At 35.3% G+C, this 20,200-nt stretch overlaps 3 protein-coding genes across 7 annotated transcripts in view; 2 read left to right on the top strand and 1 right to left on the bottom strand.

The window, feature by feature from the left end:
* Positions 1–20,200, top strand: part of LOC127867423 (beta-1,3-galactosyl-O-glycosyl-glycoprotein beta-1,6-N-acetylglucosaminyltransferase-like) — a 163,056-nt gene that overhangs the window by 29,668 nt on the left and 113,188 nt on the right. The gene's annotated exons all lie outside the window — the stretch shown is intronic.
* The window catches only part of LOC127867421 (telomere length regulation protein TEL2 homolog), a 154,614-nt gene that overhangs the window by 77,996 nt on the left and 56,418 nt on the right, over positions 1–20,200 (bottom strand). The window lies entirely within an intron of this gene.
* On the top strand, positions 298–3,165 carry LOC127867429 (uncharacterized). The gene is made up of 5 exons (XM_052408578.1): positions 298–884; positions 1,064–1,135; positions 1,346–1,651; positions 2,057–2,221; positions 2,493–3,165. The coding sequence occupies exons 2-5, from the start codon at positions 1,064–1,066 to the stop codon at positions 2,613–2,615; spliced, it is 666 nt and encodes a 221-aa protein (XP_052264538.1). The 5' UTR covers positions 298–884; the 3' UTR covers positions 2,616–3,165.

Below are 20,200 nucleotides of genomic sequence, written 5' to 3'. Positions count from 1 at the left end.
CCTGTTAACAATAAAAGGTATATACATGTACATCTTTCAAATTATGTAACACTTAGAACACGTTCACACAAGAATTGCTAATACAATATAAACCAAAGTATATGTATATATATACGTCGTTAGCACTACAGCAATATTGCTTTTAATGCATTACACATCGTATTTGTTAATTTCAACATTTATCTTATACTTAGACATTTATTAAGTTATTCGCGTCCACAAACTGATAACCTATGCGAATGTCGTTTTGTGTTAAACTGCAGTTTCCTCCAGTGTTCATGCTTTGTGAATATGATTGAAATAAAAGTTGTTGAATTGACATGACAAAGTCTGCATCAGACATAACAATGACACCAAACAAATTAAAGCATTTCTTTTAAAGCCAATAGTTATACAGTCACGAACTGTGCTTAAATCAATCCGATCACACGATCGCCTTGTCCTCTTGAAATTTAATACCTCATACTTGTAATTCCGGCCTGGGTGTTTTTCTAGTAACCTTCTTAGTGACAAAAAAATAGCGCATGGCTATGACGCACCATATACAAACACCACGAAGCTGTCGATTGCTTTACAATTTAATCACGATCTGTGTATGGTATTGGAACATAAACGTGGCCTAGATAAATATCTAACAGCCGAACAAAAGGCTTCATACCTATACTTAGGCACGGGTGACTGCGGATCGTGACGACTCGAGCTGGCATGTTCACGTTTTCTCACAATGCCTTGTTTACCGAATGCCCGGGTACGAGTATATATTGCCTTCGGTTGTGGGAAGCGGCATTCACTCGAATTCTTCAAAGCCTGCGGGTCAGGACTTAAGGAAAGCACTTCTTAATAATATAGCTGGTTCGAAGTATACATTGACATCAGAATAAACGGTAAGTTATTTTTTTTCATCGTTTAAGTAAAAAACGACTTACATAACTACATTCTTATGAATATTACTGTTACATTTATTAACAACTAAAGTCGATATACAATGCCTTTACATGACATTGATATGCATTTCCTGCAAGGTCGATCGCGATAAAGGAAAGTGATATTGTAATATTTTCAGATGCATATTTCAATGAAGATTGTGGTCGCAGTGTTGGTTTGTGCAGTTATCCTAGGCGAAGCCCGACCACAGGTAAAATGAAATCTACTTTACAGTTTATTTGAGCATATTATCATAGTCAGTGAGGGAAAACTAATATTCATGTATAAACCGCTATTTTAGGTATGATAAATCTATAGCCATGATTAAAAGGTGTAAATATAGACTGTACGTTGTTAGTATCGTGGTTTTCTTCGAATTAAAGAATGGCTGTAAGAAAAGAAATAATATTATTATCTGCAGGGCGGGTCAGGAAATCAACAGCGGCCTTCGAAAGGGTCCGGAAAGCAGAAGCCCACACCAATGCAAAGAGCCAAGCCAACGCAGACACCCAAGCCAACAAATGGTGGCGGTGACGTGAGGCCGCCGAGGAGACCGGAAGCTGTAAAAGGCGCGGGAAAATTCTGCGGCGCACTCGTGAACGGAAATATCACCAACAACAACACGACATTCGACGGTGTGTTCACCAGCGTCACCGGCGTCTGCACGGATCTCCTGGCCTGGCTTGAAGCCAACAAGCCGACATACGCCACGCCTGCTGAGGGAACTGTAAGCCACATTACGATTAAATTGAAGTATCTTTATTCATAAACGTATACGCCGACAACTGGCACTCGTAAAACTGTCCTTTAGTAGCATAATATAGTATTTTCTATATTTGCAGTTAAGTTTGTTCGTGCACGTTTTACTTTATCAGGTCAGAGAAGCATACCTTTGAGACTCGCTTTAATCAATTTGAATCTTTTCCCGTACTCAACTTAGTATATTTATCTTAGCAGTATTTTCTCTAATATTTATTAATTAATTGATAAATGTCAGTGCCAGTTAAACAGAGGCGATCGAATTGACAAATATAGCACGCTTCATGGAGTAATCAGCCATGTTAAACGAATAGATTATCAATTAGGGTAATTAGAAATATTTTTTTTAAATCTATCTACTTAATTGTTTCAGGGTAAACGTGGCCCAGCTGGAGTTAAGAAATCCCGCGGTGGAAAGGACAGTTTCGAGAGTGATGATGCCGACCAACCCGCCGACCGCCGCCATGGCAATAAGACTGCCGTAGATATCCTGCTGCATGTGTGTGAAGGCGTCGAGAAGATTCCCGTTGACGACCCGGTGAGTATACGCTCGACAGGCATGTTCATTGAATAATTATAGGGTCGAATGTCACATATAAACTATTTAAACTTCAAGACCATTATAATTGTTTACAGTACCGCAACATAGTAAGTAAGTTTACTATTTTGCATATCAAATGACGTATTGTAGTAAGCATATAAATAAATATATATGTATGTATATATTATGCTTCTAAAATATACCCTCTATTGATTGAAAATTGATTAATATCACAAGTTATATAGACGTCATCCATTTTCCTTGACAGACCATCCCCGCAGACTTGAAGTACATCATCACCCGATTTGACACCGTGTGTGATGAGGCAATAAAACTTGCCGGCGGCTCGGCTCCCACTGACGCCCCAGTCCCGACAGCTGCCCCAAATTAGGAACCACTTTATACCATACAATAACTTTGCCGAAAAAAAATTACAACGCAGTTAATTTTGCCGTTTGTGATTTATGTAGCCTAAAAAGATTATTGTCAACACACATATTATTGAAGTAAAGCCCTTAAGGCAAATGTGGCAAATGTGCATTAAAGTAGACGCACACATAATGCATTTGACAACGAACTTATCACGTTATGGTAGATTCAAGAGCCTTTTGAATTTGAAAACTGCTTAGTAGATAGATATACGTTGCATTTTGAAAGGAATATACTGCGTAGGACAATATGTTATATATGTTTAATTCAGTAAAATACTCGACGCTGGTCGTCTTTCTCGTTGATACTATTGTAAGACGAGGCATTTGATAAAAAATGACCATGAACTCGCATAAAGCATTTTGCTTTTGTTTATTTTAAACTAACATAATGTCCATTTGTTCATATTGTTTTACCAGTGGTATTGTGTCACTTGAATTTACACCTATGGTATATGTTGTTTTGTGGCCATGTTTTTTTAAAATTAATACTACAATAAAAATTACCTATTTCTTGTTCTGTTGTACATATATGTATTCGTGTCAACTATTGAGGTCTTGGAAATCGTGACAGAGATGTGCACACTACTGTTGATATTGCATCAACAGTTGTTATAGTATAAAACGTTTATTCTGCATTTGAAGATCAAACCCAGCTTACTTTTAATTATACCGTTCTATAAGTGTATTGGTGTGTCACACTTGAAAACTGTTGACAACAGGTTACAATTTAAACTCGGACATCGTTGGAACCTGCCGTAAACTTTCACTGTATAGTACGTTTTGAAGTCAAGCGTTTTACCTGTTTGTGATAGAAATTATCAAAGTTGTTTGGTGTTGCATGTCACTGGATACAACTCGTTCATCAAAATTAAAACTTAAGAGCTAAGAACAAGTTTAATTTAAATATATAACACAGTTTACTTAGTATATCAAATGTGTCTTAACACGAAATGTTATATACCGGTAATGTTAGTGGACAGATAAGCCGCATTCACACATAGTGTCATTGTTAGTTTACCTAGTCCAACGTTTGAAGAAAACAGTTATAAATTATATGCCATCAAAAACTGATTCCAATTTACACCAGGGACATTATTTAGTCCCTGTTCACACTTCGTGCAATTATATAATAACGATGCTTCTTATTTAGTCATACTCGTTACCAGTAAACGTTAAAGGGATCTTTTCACGCTTTGGTAAATTGACAAAATTGACAAAAGTTGTTTCAGATTCGTAAGTTTTCGTTTTAGTTATGATATTTGTGAGGAAACAGTAATACTGAACATTAACCATGCTCTAATATAGCCATTATATGCATCTTTTGACGATTTTAAAACCTAAAAATTATAAAGCGTTGCAACGCGAAACGATTGAATAATTTGGAGAGTTCTGTTTTTGTCGTTAAATTTTGTGAAACTACGAAGATTGCTTATATAAGGTATAAAATATGTCATGCGTGTGTACTCGGCGGAATAGCTCAGTAGGCTAAAGCGTTTTTACTTCAGGACTCTGGCAGGTTCCAGGGGTCACTGGTTCGAAACCTGCTCCGGGCAATGTTCTTTTCCTTTTTTATTTTTTTTTCTTGATTTTTTACTGGAGCTTTTACGATCCAATGTTTACATTTATCAATATAAAGCATTTAATGAATAAGTTAAAAAAAATGTCAAAATCTGTGAAAAGGCCCCTTTAATTTACAATCACATCTTATAATACACAATAAGATATTAAAATGAAGCTCAAAAATCAAATCAAGATTGGACTATTTAAATAGCCGTTAGATATACTACAAATGTACTTGTATGTAACATCACACGTCATGGACTGAACTTACTTATGCAGGAGCTAATTTTTTTATTTTGAATGATCTTATACTCATAAGATCAGTATCTATTAAAAATATCTACCAACAAAGATTACTTCCAATATAAAACAATGTTTATCATTTGAATTGACGGGTACTCAATATTAATTTATGAACAAACTCCAAACCTTTAGTAGGCATAAATCTATTACTAGTAAAGATCAAGAGAGCATCACTTCCTGGAGCAGAATAATCTGATTACAACCATCATCAGACTGAAGCTTCTATAGTGACTGATTAAGCAATGTCTACTAATACTAATTAAACCCACAATGCATCTTGATTTTCCTGCTACTGGTGTCAGACCAATTGTAGCCAGCAGTGAGTGGTCGCTAGTTTGGTCTCGGGCTGAAGCTGTGCAGAACTTTGGTTTACTTATAAACACAAATGCTACCATTTGTTTCAGAAAAAAAAGTTCAATTAATCCAAACATAATTGCAAATTTAATTCCAGCAAACATAATAATGCATTGTACAGTGCACAATGAGAATATCGAAAAAATTATACAAGACATAATTATCTTAAACTTCAAAAAAACATTGGTGAACATAACAATTATAATCAATGTTTCCCTAAGAGTTCCCAAAGTTAAGAATAGTACAAAACAATACAATACAGTACAAAATCTCTAAAAGAATTTACAGTTATCATATACATGTTGTTAAAACTTCCTATCAATTAAATGACCACACAGAGTCAGACTTTGAGTGGTCTCATTGTGCTTATTTACTTTAGTCATTAATCTAGAGGTAAAGATGGAACATGAGTGATAATAGCCCTTATTTACTTTAGTCATTAATCAAGCGGTAAAGATGGAACATGAGTGATAATAGCCCTTATTTACTTAAGTCATTAATCTAGCGGTAAAGATGGAACATGAGTGATAATAGACCTTATTTACTTTAGTCATTAATCTAGCAGTAAAGATGGAACATGAGTGATAATAGCCCGTATTTACTTTAGTCATTAATCTAGCGGTAAAGATAGAACATGAGTGATAATAGCCCTTATTTACTTTAGTCATTAATCTAGCGGTAAAGATGGAACATGAGTGAAAATATCCCTTATTTACAATTACAGTACTATTTCATATACAGTACACACAAGTTAATTAAAAAGGCTCAAATACAAAATCAATTAAATTCAAAGTTTTTTTAGAAAAAAAAGTATATATTTTTTTAAGTCTCGAATATGTTCCCGAGCATAACATTTAAGCCATGAGATGTAACAAGAGTGCCAAACTGTTACAAGATACGCCCGTTCGAAGGTTTTGGAAACCATGCTGAATGCTTGAAATGCACTAAGTGACCTCGAGACCTAGTTATCGACTCGGTATGACCCATATTTGAACTTGACCTAGATATCATTTAGACGTAACATCTGAATAAATTAGGTGAAGATCAGATGAAAACTACTTCAATTAGAGAGCGGACACCATGCTATATGCTTGAAATGCACTAAGTGACATCGTGACCTCGTTTTTGACCCGGCATGACCAATATTTGAACTTGACCTAAATATCATCTAGACATTACATTGACCAAATTAGGTGAAGATCGGATGAAAACTACTTCAATTAGATAGCGGACACCATGCTCAATGCTTGAAATGCACTAAGTGACCTCGTGACCTCGATTTTGACCCTCCCATTCTTCTAAATTGGATCAATTTATTTCCAAAATTAGGGATGTCTAGTATATTTATTTCTATATTTAGAATATTTATACATTAATTCCTTTAAGCAAACAGCGCAGACCCTGATGAGACGCCGCATCATGCGGCGTCTCATGTGGGTCTACGCTGTTTGCCAAGGCCTTTTTTCTAGACGCTAGGCATAACTGGGTTAATATAATGGAATAATGTCCCATCTTTGTTATTTATATAGAAAATATTTTATATACAATAAATATATATATGATATAAATATTTGTTATACAATATGTCCATTCAATGAATGCATTTTTCGCTAAACTGTTATAACATTCCCCGTGGTGGTTCATAATATTCAGAGACTAGGTAGATATAATGGAAACAATATTGCTAGACAAGAAATATATTGTCTTTGTTGTTATGCAACGGATATTGAGGACGAATTTCATTGCATTTGTTCAACATTTGTTGATATTAGAAAGAAACACATTAAAAAAATATTACTATAATAATCTATCTGTTATGAAGTATGTACAACTGCTTCAATCAACCAATAGGTCTGAAATAATAAAACTGTGTTTATTTGTTAAGGAAGAATCCCGGACAATCGCTCCTACGGACGATCGTTCCTACGCTAAATTTGACATGGTGGACAGTCGCTCCTACGATGTTTTGACAGGGCGGACAGTCACTCCTACGATGTTTTCACAGGGCGGACTGTCGCTCCTACGATGTATTAACAGGGCGGACAGTCGCTCCTACATTATGTTGACTCCACGGCAAAATGTAGTATACACCGATCAAAGGCAAACAACTATAATTAACCGACAATTCAAATTGCCAACTTGTTAACAGTAAGCCTATTCAACATGAGCCGATCAATGTGATTTTAATTAATTAATTTACTTATTAAGAAACTATGTTACAGTATGTCGATTCTTCAACTGTAATTATAAGGTAGTTATAAGGACACTTCGGACAATGGTTCCTACATTATTCCTATCTGGAAAATTAATTCCTACATTACATTTATTTGAATAAGTGCCATTTTGCAAATGGAATAAACATAACAACCGCATAGATATAATGTTCTTTATTTTATTTGTATTTATGATATGCATGTATATAACATTTATAAACATAAATACACACAAAACACGCAAACGGAAGCCCATTCAAACGAAAGGAAACACATATGTACATTTATGAACACAGTTCGATTTATATCACGTATTTACATTTATAAACATATATTCACACACAATACGCAAACGAAAGCACATACAAACGAAAACAAACACATATGCACATTTATACACACAGCTCGATTTATACGAGTCAGTTATTATTATTCGTAACACATCCTAGTCTTTCTGCAGACAACCAATCAAAACCCAAAGCGACGGTTTGTCGTGGCCGACCAGATGCCGAAAACCATTGTTCCAGCTTTCGCAGACATTGTTGGTGCGGTCGCTGAAGCCGATGGTCGCTGCGTGAACTTTCCACAATTTTGGATGGAACCTAGGCGGAGTCCACCTGAAGCGTATCCGCCCGTTGGAATTCACCGTCCGGAACACACCAGACATGTAGGTAGTGTCAAAGTAGTCCACTACCGATGTGAGGACGTCTGATGCGGACTGCTTCAAGTATGCCATCCCGCTGGCGACGTCGTCCACGGGTAGAAACGCAAGGTCGTCTATCATGCCGCAGAAGTGACGGATATCCTCATCCTCCCTGTAGACACTTGCAAATCCATCGACCTGGATGTGTCGCCAAGTCATCTGGATCAGGTGGTTAAAACAGCCTTGGATGCGGATAAAGGGAATAACCAACCTCACTGCGTTGTGTATCCCGATTTCAAAGTCGGCGAAAACCTTCTCCGGATTCGGGTGCACATCTCAACGAAGACAGGCGTCCATTATGGCTGTCACACACTCTTTGAAGTGGTTCTTCTGCTTTCCAGGCAGGAGAGCGTAGGCAGCAGTACCGTATGATTCACCCACTGGCACCCGAATATAGAACAACTGTGCGAACTGAGCTGGAGATGTGGAATGCGTTCCATCCATGAACGATACCTTAGCACTCCCGAGAAGATTGAGACCAGTCTCGCTGGCAAATACTTGAAGCCGTGCGGTCTCCGAGCCAGTGTCGTACATCAGGAACGGCACACTGCCCTCTGTTGTGGTGGTGGTGTATGGCTTCGGGAGTGAGTTAGGGATGGTTTACATGGAAAGAGGCTCGCTAGGAACGGTACCACGCTTCGCACGCCTGATGGCACGCTTCAAAGTGTATATTATACATTATTTATTGTGAAATATTTTTTATTATATCTAAAACTTAAATGATAGTATTTATAACTTAAAAGCTTAATATGTATTCACAGTAATGTTTTGTGCGTTGACATACTAATATATTACTAGACTAATATATACTAATATATAATTATACTAATAACTGTGACATTATTGCCTGTACTAGAAATTGGACCAGCTTGTCGGCTAGGTTCTGTCCTGGCTGACCCCTGTTCGCGTGTGCAGCGTTCATGATTTCAAATCGTAATTTGTTCGCCTCAATCATGTGATGATATGCTTCGTGCGAATGAGGATTCTTACCGTTCACTTGTGTAACCTTAAATCAGAAGTTATATTTATATAAAGCATGCAACACATATTTAATATGTATTGATTCATAATGAAAATGTGCATAACATAACTTGAGAAAATGCGCAGATTAATTTTGGTTATAAATATACACACTGAATAGTGTTATTCTTTTAAGAGAAAAAGTGAAGTTTATCAGTAACACCAAACAAAGTTATACGATGATTAAGACTTTCTTTTACCGCCATTGGTTAGAAGCGAGGCTGTTGGATAGCAGAAGTGTGAGGATTTTGTTAAGAAGTGATTATCGAGGTAGTTTTAACATTGTTGACGCTCAAACTCTGGCAAGGCTCCTCAGTTTATCGCGAAGGACACTCTTTTTTGCCCGCAAGCATTAAAGGGGCCTTTTCACAGATTTTGGCATGTTTTGAAGTTTGTCATTAAATGCTTTATATTAATAAATGTAAACATTGGATATAAAAAGCTCCAGTAAAAAAAATCAAGAATGCAATTTTAAAAAGGTAACCCTCAGCAGGGCTCAATCCACCGATCCCTGGATTCCTGGAGTAAAAAAGTCCACCACTTAGACCACTCGGCTATCCTTCCGTATACAAAGCAAGATTTATTTCATACTTTATATAAGCAATCCTCGTATTTCACAAAATATAACAACAACAGAACTCTCCAAATTATTAATTCGTTTCGCGTTGCAACGCTTTATAATTTTCGTGTTTTTAAATCGTCATAAGATGCATATAATGGCTATTTTAGAGAATGGTAAATGTTTAGTATTACTGTTTCCTCACAAATATCATAACTACAACGAAAATTTGCGAATCTGAAACAACTTTTTTTTCAATTTTGTTAATTTACTCTAACGTGAAAAGGCCCCTTTAACAATGACGTGGGTCGATAGCGCGAAAGCGAGTCCGAGGCAGAGCTGGCGATGTTAAAGCAATAATAAATTTAAGACCGCTTGTGTAATTTTAGTCATGTTTAACCATGTATAAATATTTTGTATAATTAGGTCTAACAAGTGTACACATTTCATTAAATCTGATTATATGATTTATATTTCAATTGCACTCATTTTCGAATTTCAATCATCAGTTCTCATACGTTAAAATCATCGTCAAGTCATTCTGTTCGGCCTAGCTGTGTAACCTAACTTTTGACCCTCCTCAGCATCTTATAACATTGAAAAATGTAAAATTTTACGCCAGTAATATCTTATGAATAAGTCCTAATACTTAATTGGTAATAAAGAAAAATACCCTTACCGTGGCATTCAAATTCATAGCGTTTCAGGCGCGGACCTTTAAGTACGTTCAGAGCAACACAAGTTTTAATGAAATATAGTAATCTAAATGCAAATGTGTTCAGAGTTTAAATATGACAAGTCAGGAATGATTTTGGGACTGGCATGTTCATTGTGAACGACTAAATGTGCTGGACAAATGTACGTAATGCCATGTTGAATGTTATATCCATTGCACAAGCGGTAATAGCTGTTTCTAATCATGCTATTGTTACTATTGTTGCTGTTACTGTTACTTCTGTTACGGTTACTACTTTTACTGATACTGACACTGTTAAAACTGTTACTGCTACTTCAACTTCTATTACTACTCTTACAATTACTACTGTTACTTTTATCAATCCCACTGCTACTACTGTTTCTACTGTCTATACTGTTATTGTTAGTATTGCAACTATTATTACTGTCACCAGTGTTACTACTGTTACTGTTAGTACTGTTATTGTTCCCGTTGTAACTGTAAATACTGCTACTATTCCAATGGTTATTTTTACTACTTTTACTGTTACTACTGTTACTGTTACTACTGTTACTTTTACTGTTACTGTTGGTAATGTTATTGTTGCTCTTGTTACTACTGTTACTGTTTCTATTGATGTTGTTACTACGGTTACTGTTACTGCTGTTATGGATACTACTGTTACTGATACTGTGACTAATGTTACTGTTACTACTTATACTACCAGAGACGTCTCTGGTACTACTGTTTCTACTGTTACTGTTGCTACTGTAACTGTCAGTCCCGGATTATCTATCAGGCATAGGAGGCAACTGGCTATTAGCCCCGCGACTTTTTGGGGCCCAATTAGACCGTGAATAATGTATTGTACTTACTTAGCCTAATCTAATGACTTGGCATAGCAAATATAATATTAACAATGGTATGTTGCGATTAAAGGCGTGACAATGTCTTCCAAGTTAAAATCATTTATCATTTGCAAATCCGTATTGTTGTTTTCTGTTTTTTTAAACGAATTCAATAGACCGGGCACTGGCGTTCTATTAGGCACTAGACCAACTAGGGGCATAGGGCGTGGGCCCCAAAGAATTTACTTCCTATATGGACCTCCACGGTGGATATCCGGCTCTGGTTACTGTTACTGCTGTTACTGTTAATACTGTTACTGTTTCTTAAGTTACTGTTACTGCTGTTACTGTTGTTACTGTTACTACTGTAACTGTTACTTCTATTACTGCTGTTACTGTTTCTGCTGTTACTGTTACTTCTGTTATTGTTATTACTGTGACTGCTGTAACTGTAACTATTGTTGCCGTTACTACTGTGACTGTTACTTCTGTTACTATTGCTACTGTTACTACTGTTACTGTTTTTGTTGTTACTGTTACTACGAATAATTTAACTGCTGTTACGGTTCATAGTTACTACTGCTACTGTTACTGCAGTTACTTTTGTTACAACTGTTAAGTTATTGCTGTTACTGGTACTGCTGTTACTGTTACTGCTGTTACTGTTGCTACTGTTGCTGTTACTGTTGTTAATGCTGTAACTGTTACTACTGTTAATGTAACTTCTGTTACTGTAACTACTGTGACTGTTTTTACTGTTACTGCTGTTACTGTTACTACTGTTACCATTACTACTGTTACTGTTATTGCTGTTAATTTTACCACTGTTACTGCTGTTACTGTTCATATTGTTACTGTTAATACTGTTACTGATACTAATGTTACTGTTACTATAACTACTGTTACTGTTACTGCTTTTTCTGTTATTACTGTTACTACTGTTACTGTAACTGCTGTAACTGTTAGTACTGTTACTGATTTTCTGTTACTGCTGCTACTGTTTCTACTGTCACTGTTACTGCTGTTACTGCTACTACTGTAACTTTTACTGCTGTTACTTCTGTTACTGTTACTGATATTACTGTTACTGCTGTTACTTTTACTACTGTTACTGCTTCTGCTGTTACTGTTACTACTGTTACTGTTTTTACTGTTACTGCTGTTAGCTTTATTAATTTTCCGGTTTCTTCTGTTATTGTTTCTTTATAAACTGTTACTGCTGTTACTGTTACTGCTGTAACTGTTATTGATGTTACTCTTACAACTGTTACTGTTATTGCTGTTACTGGTACTACTGTTACTGATATTATTGTAAAATTGTTACTTTTACTTTTACTACTGTTACTTTTACTGTAACTGCTGTTACTGTTACTGCTGTTACTGTTACTACTGCAACTGTAACTGCTGTTACTGTTACCGTTTTTTCTGTAATTGCTGTAACTGTTACTACTGTTATTGCTGTTACTTTCACTGACGTTACTGTTACTGCTGATACTGTTACTGCTGTTACCGTTACTATTGTTACCGTTGCTGCCGTTAAAGTTACTACTGCTATTACTGTTACTGCTATTACTGTTACTACTGTTTTTGCTGTTACTGTTACTGCTGTTACTGTTTCTACTATTACTTATACTGCTGTTTCTGTTGCTACATATACTGTTACTACTATTACTGTTACTGCTGTTATTGTTTCTACTGTTACTGTAACGGTAACAGCTGATACTTTTACTACTGTTACTTCAACTGCTGTTAATGTAACTGCTGTTACATTTACTACTATTAAAGGTACTGCTGTTACTGTTACTACTGTTACTTTACTGCTGTTACTGTTTTTTTGTTACTTTTAATACTGTTACCACCATCGAAAAACAACACCGACATTCCCACTTCCACCACTACCACAACCACCACTCCCAACACCAACACCACCAACACCACCACCACCACAAAAAAAACATTGCTTTATATATTTACAATTTTTTTCCAACATAAAAGCCTTGGCAGGCCAGATACTCAGCCTGGTCGGCGATCTCAAAGAATCAGTAATGAAGCTCCACTTGTTCGTTAACACGTTTTACCTGGATTATCAGTCCCTTGGTCTTGACTGTATCGAGGAATGTGACCTCAACAAAATATCTTCGCTGGTGCCAGTATATTATTTAACCTTCTGACTACGTCAAATGTCAAACTTTTTTTTGCGGCTAATGACGACCATCTTTCTTCCAAAGTTGATATTTTAAATATTACTATTAACCTAGAAATAGTATTTAAGCTGGTCTTGTTAAACCCCTCAAAATATTGGTAAATTATAATTGTCATTAGGTTATAAGAAAAAGTACGTATCTTATTATCGTATTGTGTTTTACTTGCCGAAGCATTAACTTTTACCTTTCCCACTTGATAAATGCAGTTGTCAGAACAAGCACAAATGGCGTATTGTTATTTTTGGTGGTGGCTGTCGCAATGTTTCTATTCTGAACGTCGCTATTTTCAGATAGCAGTTAATCAAACATTTAACTTGCCGTAAATAACAGGAAAGGTCGTAAGTTAAAAAGCAAACTCCTATGGCAAATATACCATTTGAAAAGATGGATATAAACGCTTCATTTTTGTTTTATAAGCGTGAATGCTGTATATTTCAATAGCTTTTTTCAAATTGTTTTAATGATTTAACGGTATGATCGTAATACGTGTAACCTTTCATAATCGAATCCGAATTTCATTTTAGATTTGCAGTATTAACGGTAAGTTGAGATCAGCGATTTTGTAATTTTGAAACTATTTATTTAATTGCACCTTCCTCATATATTTCGTTGAGAAAATTCTGTAGATCTAAGTGTCTTAAATGTAACAGATCTGTTTTTACCGCTTGTATACGGAATACCGGTAGTGACATCGTGGTTACACATTAAAATCCAGAGGGCGATAATGCGAGAACGCGATAGTACGATGGCGACAATGCGACAGTGCATAAAAACAATGGCGACAGTGCGATAGTACGATGGCGACAATGCGATAGTCATATCGTACTGTCGCCATCGTATCATCGCATTGTCGCCATCGTACTATCGCATTGTCGCAATCGTATTGACGCACTGTCTTCATCATATTGTCGCATTGTCGTCATCGTATTGTCGCACTGTCGTCATCGTATTAACGCACTGTCGCAGTGTCTCCATCGTACTATCGCACTTTCGCCATCGTATTATCGCACTGTCGTACTCGCACTGTCGCATTGTCGTTATCGAACTATCGCGTTCTCGCATTCTCGCCATCGTACTATCGCATTTTTGCCATCGTATTGTCGCAATGTCGTTATCGTATTGTCGCATTGTCGCCATCGTACTATCGCATTCTCGCATTCTCGCCCTCTTAATTTTAATGTGTAATCACGATGGAACTAACGGTATTAAGTACTATTACAAAACACACACGCATGTTTTACTATCGCACTGTCCCCATCGTATTGTCGCACTGTCGTACTCGCACTGTCGCATTATCGTCATCGAACTATCGCGTTCTCGCATTATCGCCATCGTAATATCGCATTGTCGCCATCGTATTGTCGCAATGTCGTCATCGTATTGTCGCATTGTCGCCATCTTACTATCGCATTCTCGCATTCTCGCCCTCTAGATTTTAATGTGTAACCACGATGACACTAACGGTATTCCGTACTTTTGCAAAACACACACGCATGTTTTAGGCAAAACGGACAACCTTCACCATAAAGCGGTTATATGACTTCATTTAAACGTTGTTTATACGTAACTTAAACAAAACGTTGCCAAATTAAATGTTTGTAAAAAATACACGTGTTTTGTTGACCGAATACTCAACATACGGTGGCCAATAAAAAGGATTGTATTATAGCGTAATTGAGTGTCAACGTATTTAATTTAACTTATAGAAACAAAACAAGTCTACGAACGATTTAAGCTATTTTATTTTATTATTCTATCAAGATAATTTCTAACACCAAAATTATAATTATAAGTTTCAAAGTTCCTTTCAAATCTAACCGCAGGATATCCTTTCTACATAAAACATCTCGTTTTATACTGAAATACATATAAACATAAAATAATACTATTCCTTATAACATATTTGATTGATCAAAGTGTTCACTGACTACTTGTTGACTTCTAATTGGTTTGGTCATAGAATTATCTTTTTATAATTTATATATTATATAAATATATTATATTTGTTAATTGCCGATTGGTTGATCGCTAAATTAATGTTCTACAGGACACTCCCCCAGGAGTATAGTAACCAACTTATTTAAATAATCCTTCCAGACATCTGATTTGATTATTTGTGGTGATAGAAAGTTTTAATGTAATCTTATAGTTGAATACTTTTAAGTTTCCCGGTGCAATACTTTGTATGACTGATTCAAATAAGGTATCACTGTAATCCTTTTCATCTGGCATATTTCAATGAATATATGAAATAATCTAATAAGATTAGAATTCCTGTATCAACACTGTTGACCATTTTACCAAATATACGTCTCTAAGAAGCAGATTCTCATATTTAAATATACTATCTTTGACGTTTCAAATTGTTGATTTAGTCGACTTTACAATGAATGCAAAGATATGTCATGTTTCTACTTGCGAGAAATAGTAATCTTCAAATCCTATAATCATGGCAACTATGTCACAAAGATTTGCTGTTAAATTCCTAAACTTCATTTATGTTATTATTGGTTCTAACATTCAAATATTTTCTTTATAGAACCCTTATTATTATGATATAAGATGTAACATTAATAACAACAGTTATTTATAAATATTGATGTAAATAAACGTTTAACATCTTCTTACATTATACACACATCTTTTTAATTTCTAACATGCATACATGATTTTGTCATATTATTAAGACATCTTTTGATAATTTCTGACATACAGTTATGATAATTAAATTTACTTATAAATTCCTATCATATTATTAATATTTATCTGTAATTAAATTTCTGTCATATTGTTATATTGTATAACATAATATTTATGTTATAAGAATAAACAATATGCATATGCTGTTACGTTACAGTACTATATAAAGCTTCTTTTTAGAAAGTTAAATGGATTGCACCAGTTAGTAAATTCTGTATCATAAAGGTCAACTTATCAACGCTGATTAAATTATCCCTTCTTCTATTTTAAGTTAACGGTAAAGTTGATTTTATCGACTGCCGGAGAGTATTCACGAAGTAATACAATCTTAATAATCTGTATTTCTGCAAACGGTCGACATGTGTTTAACATGTATCATATGTCATATGGTAAACTTCTGCCACCAGTTGAGTAAACTGCTTAGAGGGAAGTAACAAATATCAGCTTGTGTATTGACTTTACGAAATTTCGTCTCTTGTACGAATAACGAATTTACTTCTAGTGTACTATCAACGAAGTAAATACATGCATGTTGTTTTAATATTTGCAATATTAAAAATTATGATGAAGAACAATCGGTGCACGTTGCTTTCATTGTGAAATTAAACTTCAATTTCAGTTATAGTTTACAAATGTGTTACCAAAATGTATAAATACATGTTGTGTGGTGGTATAGACACAAAGATGACAATTCCTACCTTTTCAACAATGTTTATGTTTTGGACCTTCACTGTGAAATTTTAAGCGGTTCAGTCTCAGCTGTTTGACGAATTGAGTCGTGTTCTGAGAAAACAGGGCTTAATGCATGTGCGTAAAGTGCCATCTATAATAAGCCTGTGCGGACTGCACAGGCTCATCTGTGAGACACTTTACGCACATGCATTATGTCCAGTTTTCTCAGAACGCGACTCAAATGATCAGAAGTATTTTGGTTATCGACTCGGCTTATGAGTATCCATTCGCTAGTTAGATAATTCTGTTTGTAATCGGTTTCAAAAGCTTTCAGAAAAAAAATACAGTGCACGTTGACTTAATGAGCACGCAATTAAATGTAATGCATATTTTGTTAATCCTATCTCTACAAATTATTATCTCTATTATCACAAACTATAATTGTATATATAAATCAATTGAATGTTAAATTAAATCAATTAAACCAATATTATTGCCTAACACACACATTTACTGTTGTGAGCCAAATTGGTTGTGTCGACTGTGCTACGCGATTTCTTGTAAACAAAATGTTATAGATGTTAGAGATCTGGCACTAAATTGGGGAAAATATTTGTAGATGGATTTTTAGGGAAAAAACGCTTAAGCACTATTATTTGTGTAAATAAAATTTTATAAATATCAGTGCTTGTATGATTTTCTATAAACAGCTTGCATTTACATTTCCGTTTATTTATGTCCGCTCTAATAAACTGAATACAAGTGTAATAACAAAATGACGATATTGCAATAGCCTGAGAGATGCAAATGATAGATCTGCTTAAAAAACCTTGCTTTATTTAAATTGTTTTCGTGGGTTTAACGGGTATTTTATGATTTGAAATACATCTTGAGTAACACACACATTACATTAACCTATTTATATTGATTGCATTTTACAACAGTATTAATAACTACATTTAAAGCTGATAATTAAATCAATAAAAATTTGATTAATTGTAAAAACGTTGCATAATTAATTTCGATCGATATAATAATATCCATCTTATACTGCATAACGTTGTATTGATTCAGTCTCCAAATACAAGTATCACTCCTTTAGTAAGTTGTTGATATGTTTACTTGAGTAGAGGTAATTACATTTGATTCCTAAAAGCATTGAGTTATTGTCATGACTCTCTGACTGAATGTGGCATTCTTCTTAATTATAAAACTCACGAACTGCATACTTTAATATCATATGCCAAGTCTGCAGTGATGTAGGTCATGGGCATCTGGTCCAAACAGGCTTGATAGAGACTTACTCAAAAACAGCAAAGCAGATAAGGTAAGTAAAACAATTTGATATCGCTTGCATATGACTGCCCAAAAGCATGTGATTTTATGTTACAAGCTTATAACATACAAAATGACTAAAAATATTATTTAAAGTGTTATGTTTCCCGCAGAAGACAAATTAATATAAATTGACGAGTCTGTGTGGAAGAAAGTTTTGTAAATCAAACATGAGGATGAGCTATCTTACGGTTTCACTGTTCAACTAATGATTGAGTTAACTTCATTAACAACAAAAAACTGTTCTTAAATGCGGTTCATGTATGCTTAGACGCACAAAAATATATGTTTAGCCTCCTCTTCAACTTCTAAGACAGTAAATCTTTGGCTGTAGAGTCCCATACTAGGTCAAGGATATCATAAGTATCTGTAATGCATGTATGTATTCATTATGTGTCGTAAAACCTGACTTGATGTGTTTCAAAAATCAATGTCACTAGATAACAAATAACACGAGGAGAGGTATAAGTAATAAGCTCACGACCATGCAAATTTGATTCTAAGTTTAGCGCCCACTTCGCTTTATGAAAATAATAAGCAAGCAGGAATTAACAAACAACGAGTTAAAAAAAAATGTGTGAACATTTTTATTTTCATTACAGAATGTTCAGATTACATATAATAACTTAACATTCGAAATTAACATGCGTTCACATCTATTAATATATTTCTATATTTAATGTATACAAAGATAGTCTGTTTAAAACTTTTTTGACAGTAGTACATTTTAAAGTGAGGTATTAATGTTTACATGCATTCATATATGTAGTAGTTATCATATTGCTAAATTAATGAAATCTTATCTTACTGTAATATGACACAGTTTTAAAGAAAAAAAATAAAATCACAAACAATAACAACCCATATCAGTATTAAGTCATTACCATATCAATATTCATATTCCATCTATATACATCTTTTGGAAGGTAATCATGAAGTGGTGATACAAAACAATGTTTAACATAAGTATTTAAGATAAAACTACCATTTGACAATTTTCAGATCTCTAAATTATTTGTTTCTGGAGACAAATCAACATTATACACTTAAAGAGCGTTAATAACTTAAAAAAACTAATGTGTTCGGCTGTCAATTTCAAACTTTATAAGATCCCAGAGTAAAGGCTCGGTCTATCTTTTTTTGCAAAACAAACTTATCTGTGGGTAAAAAGCTGACAGTTGATATCCTTTCAAAATCACATACCATATCAATCATTACTATTTACTAAAACTATTATTGGTACGTTTGTACGTACGGTATAAATTGGTTATTCCAAATCTATTGAGAACCATTAGACACACATTAACAAAATATATACACAGGACTTTCTAAGGAAAAGCACAATTAAGCTATTGCTTATTCAGTTCCTAACCCAATCGTCCGCACTTTCAAACTCCAGGCTAGAGCAATGAGTATATTCGGCCTGGTGTGCCACCATGTGAATTTTGATTTCTCTTGAGCCAAGACTGAAACCCTTAGAATCTGAAAGAGAAACATGCATACAATTATAAATTGCTGGTCAGCACTATCAAACATACGAAGGAACATGCAACAAACTTCTGTGCCAAGCAAAACCTTAACAATTTTGACAATCCTATATAGCAATTCGTGTATCGGTCAAGCAGTCATCAACTGGTTTGTAGCCTTATCAATGCCACCGCGTCCTCGGACTTGCATACGCATTATCGACCCACGTCAGGTTCTAACGCTTGCGGACAATACATAGTGTCCGTCGCGATAGACTGAGGCGCCTTGCCAGACGACAGCATTTATAAAACATCTTAGCGCTGAAAACCGAGGCGTTTCCCCCCAAGTGCTATCGGCGCGCTTTGCAACTTGTGGAGTCGGTTTAACGACACCTTCATACCTCGGCCGCCCAATCTCAGTGAATGTTGACTGCTGTTGTCTTTTTTTCTTTACAAATAGCAGGACTGCTTACAGAACGCAGTCAAAGAAACCTTACATTGATCTAGCTAGATTGGAAACTACGATCAAACGTTGACTCGCCAAAGCAAGTGACCCGCTTCTTGCGCCAAAGCAAAACCTCGCCTCAACACTGTCGACCCAACGCCAGTAACACTGCTCCGTTAACTGGGGAGCCTTGCCAATGCTCACAAGTAATTTGCAATCCTGGCTAGAGCAATGAGCATATTCGGACTGGTGTGCCACCATGTGAATTTTGATTTCCGCTGGAGCCAAGACTGAAACCCTAAGAATCCGAAAGAGAAACATGCATACAATCATACATTGCTGGCAAGCACTATCAAACATAAGAAGAAACATGCAACAAACTGTTCTTGAAAGGTGTCTGCTTTGTTTTTACTGCTTTTTCCCAACTCTGAAACATCTAAAACCATTAAGCATAATATGTAACATGTGAGAGCTCTCAAAAACACTT

Source organism: Dreissena polymorpha, chromosome 2, assembly GCF_020536995.1.
Source record: "Dreissena polymorpha isolate Duluth1 chromosome 2, UMN_Dpol_1.0, whole genome shotgun sequence".
NCBI classification, from domain to species: Eukaryota; Metazoa; Mollusca; class Bivalvia; order Myida; family Dreissenidae; genus Dreissena; species Dreissena polymorpha.
This window is presented reverse-complemented; position numbering and strand designations above follow the sequence as displayed.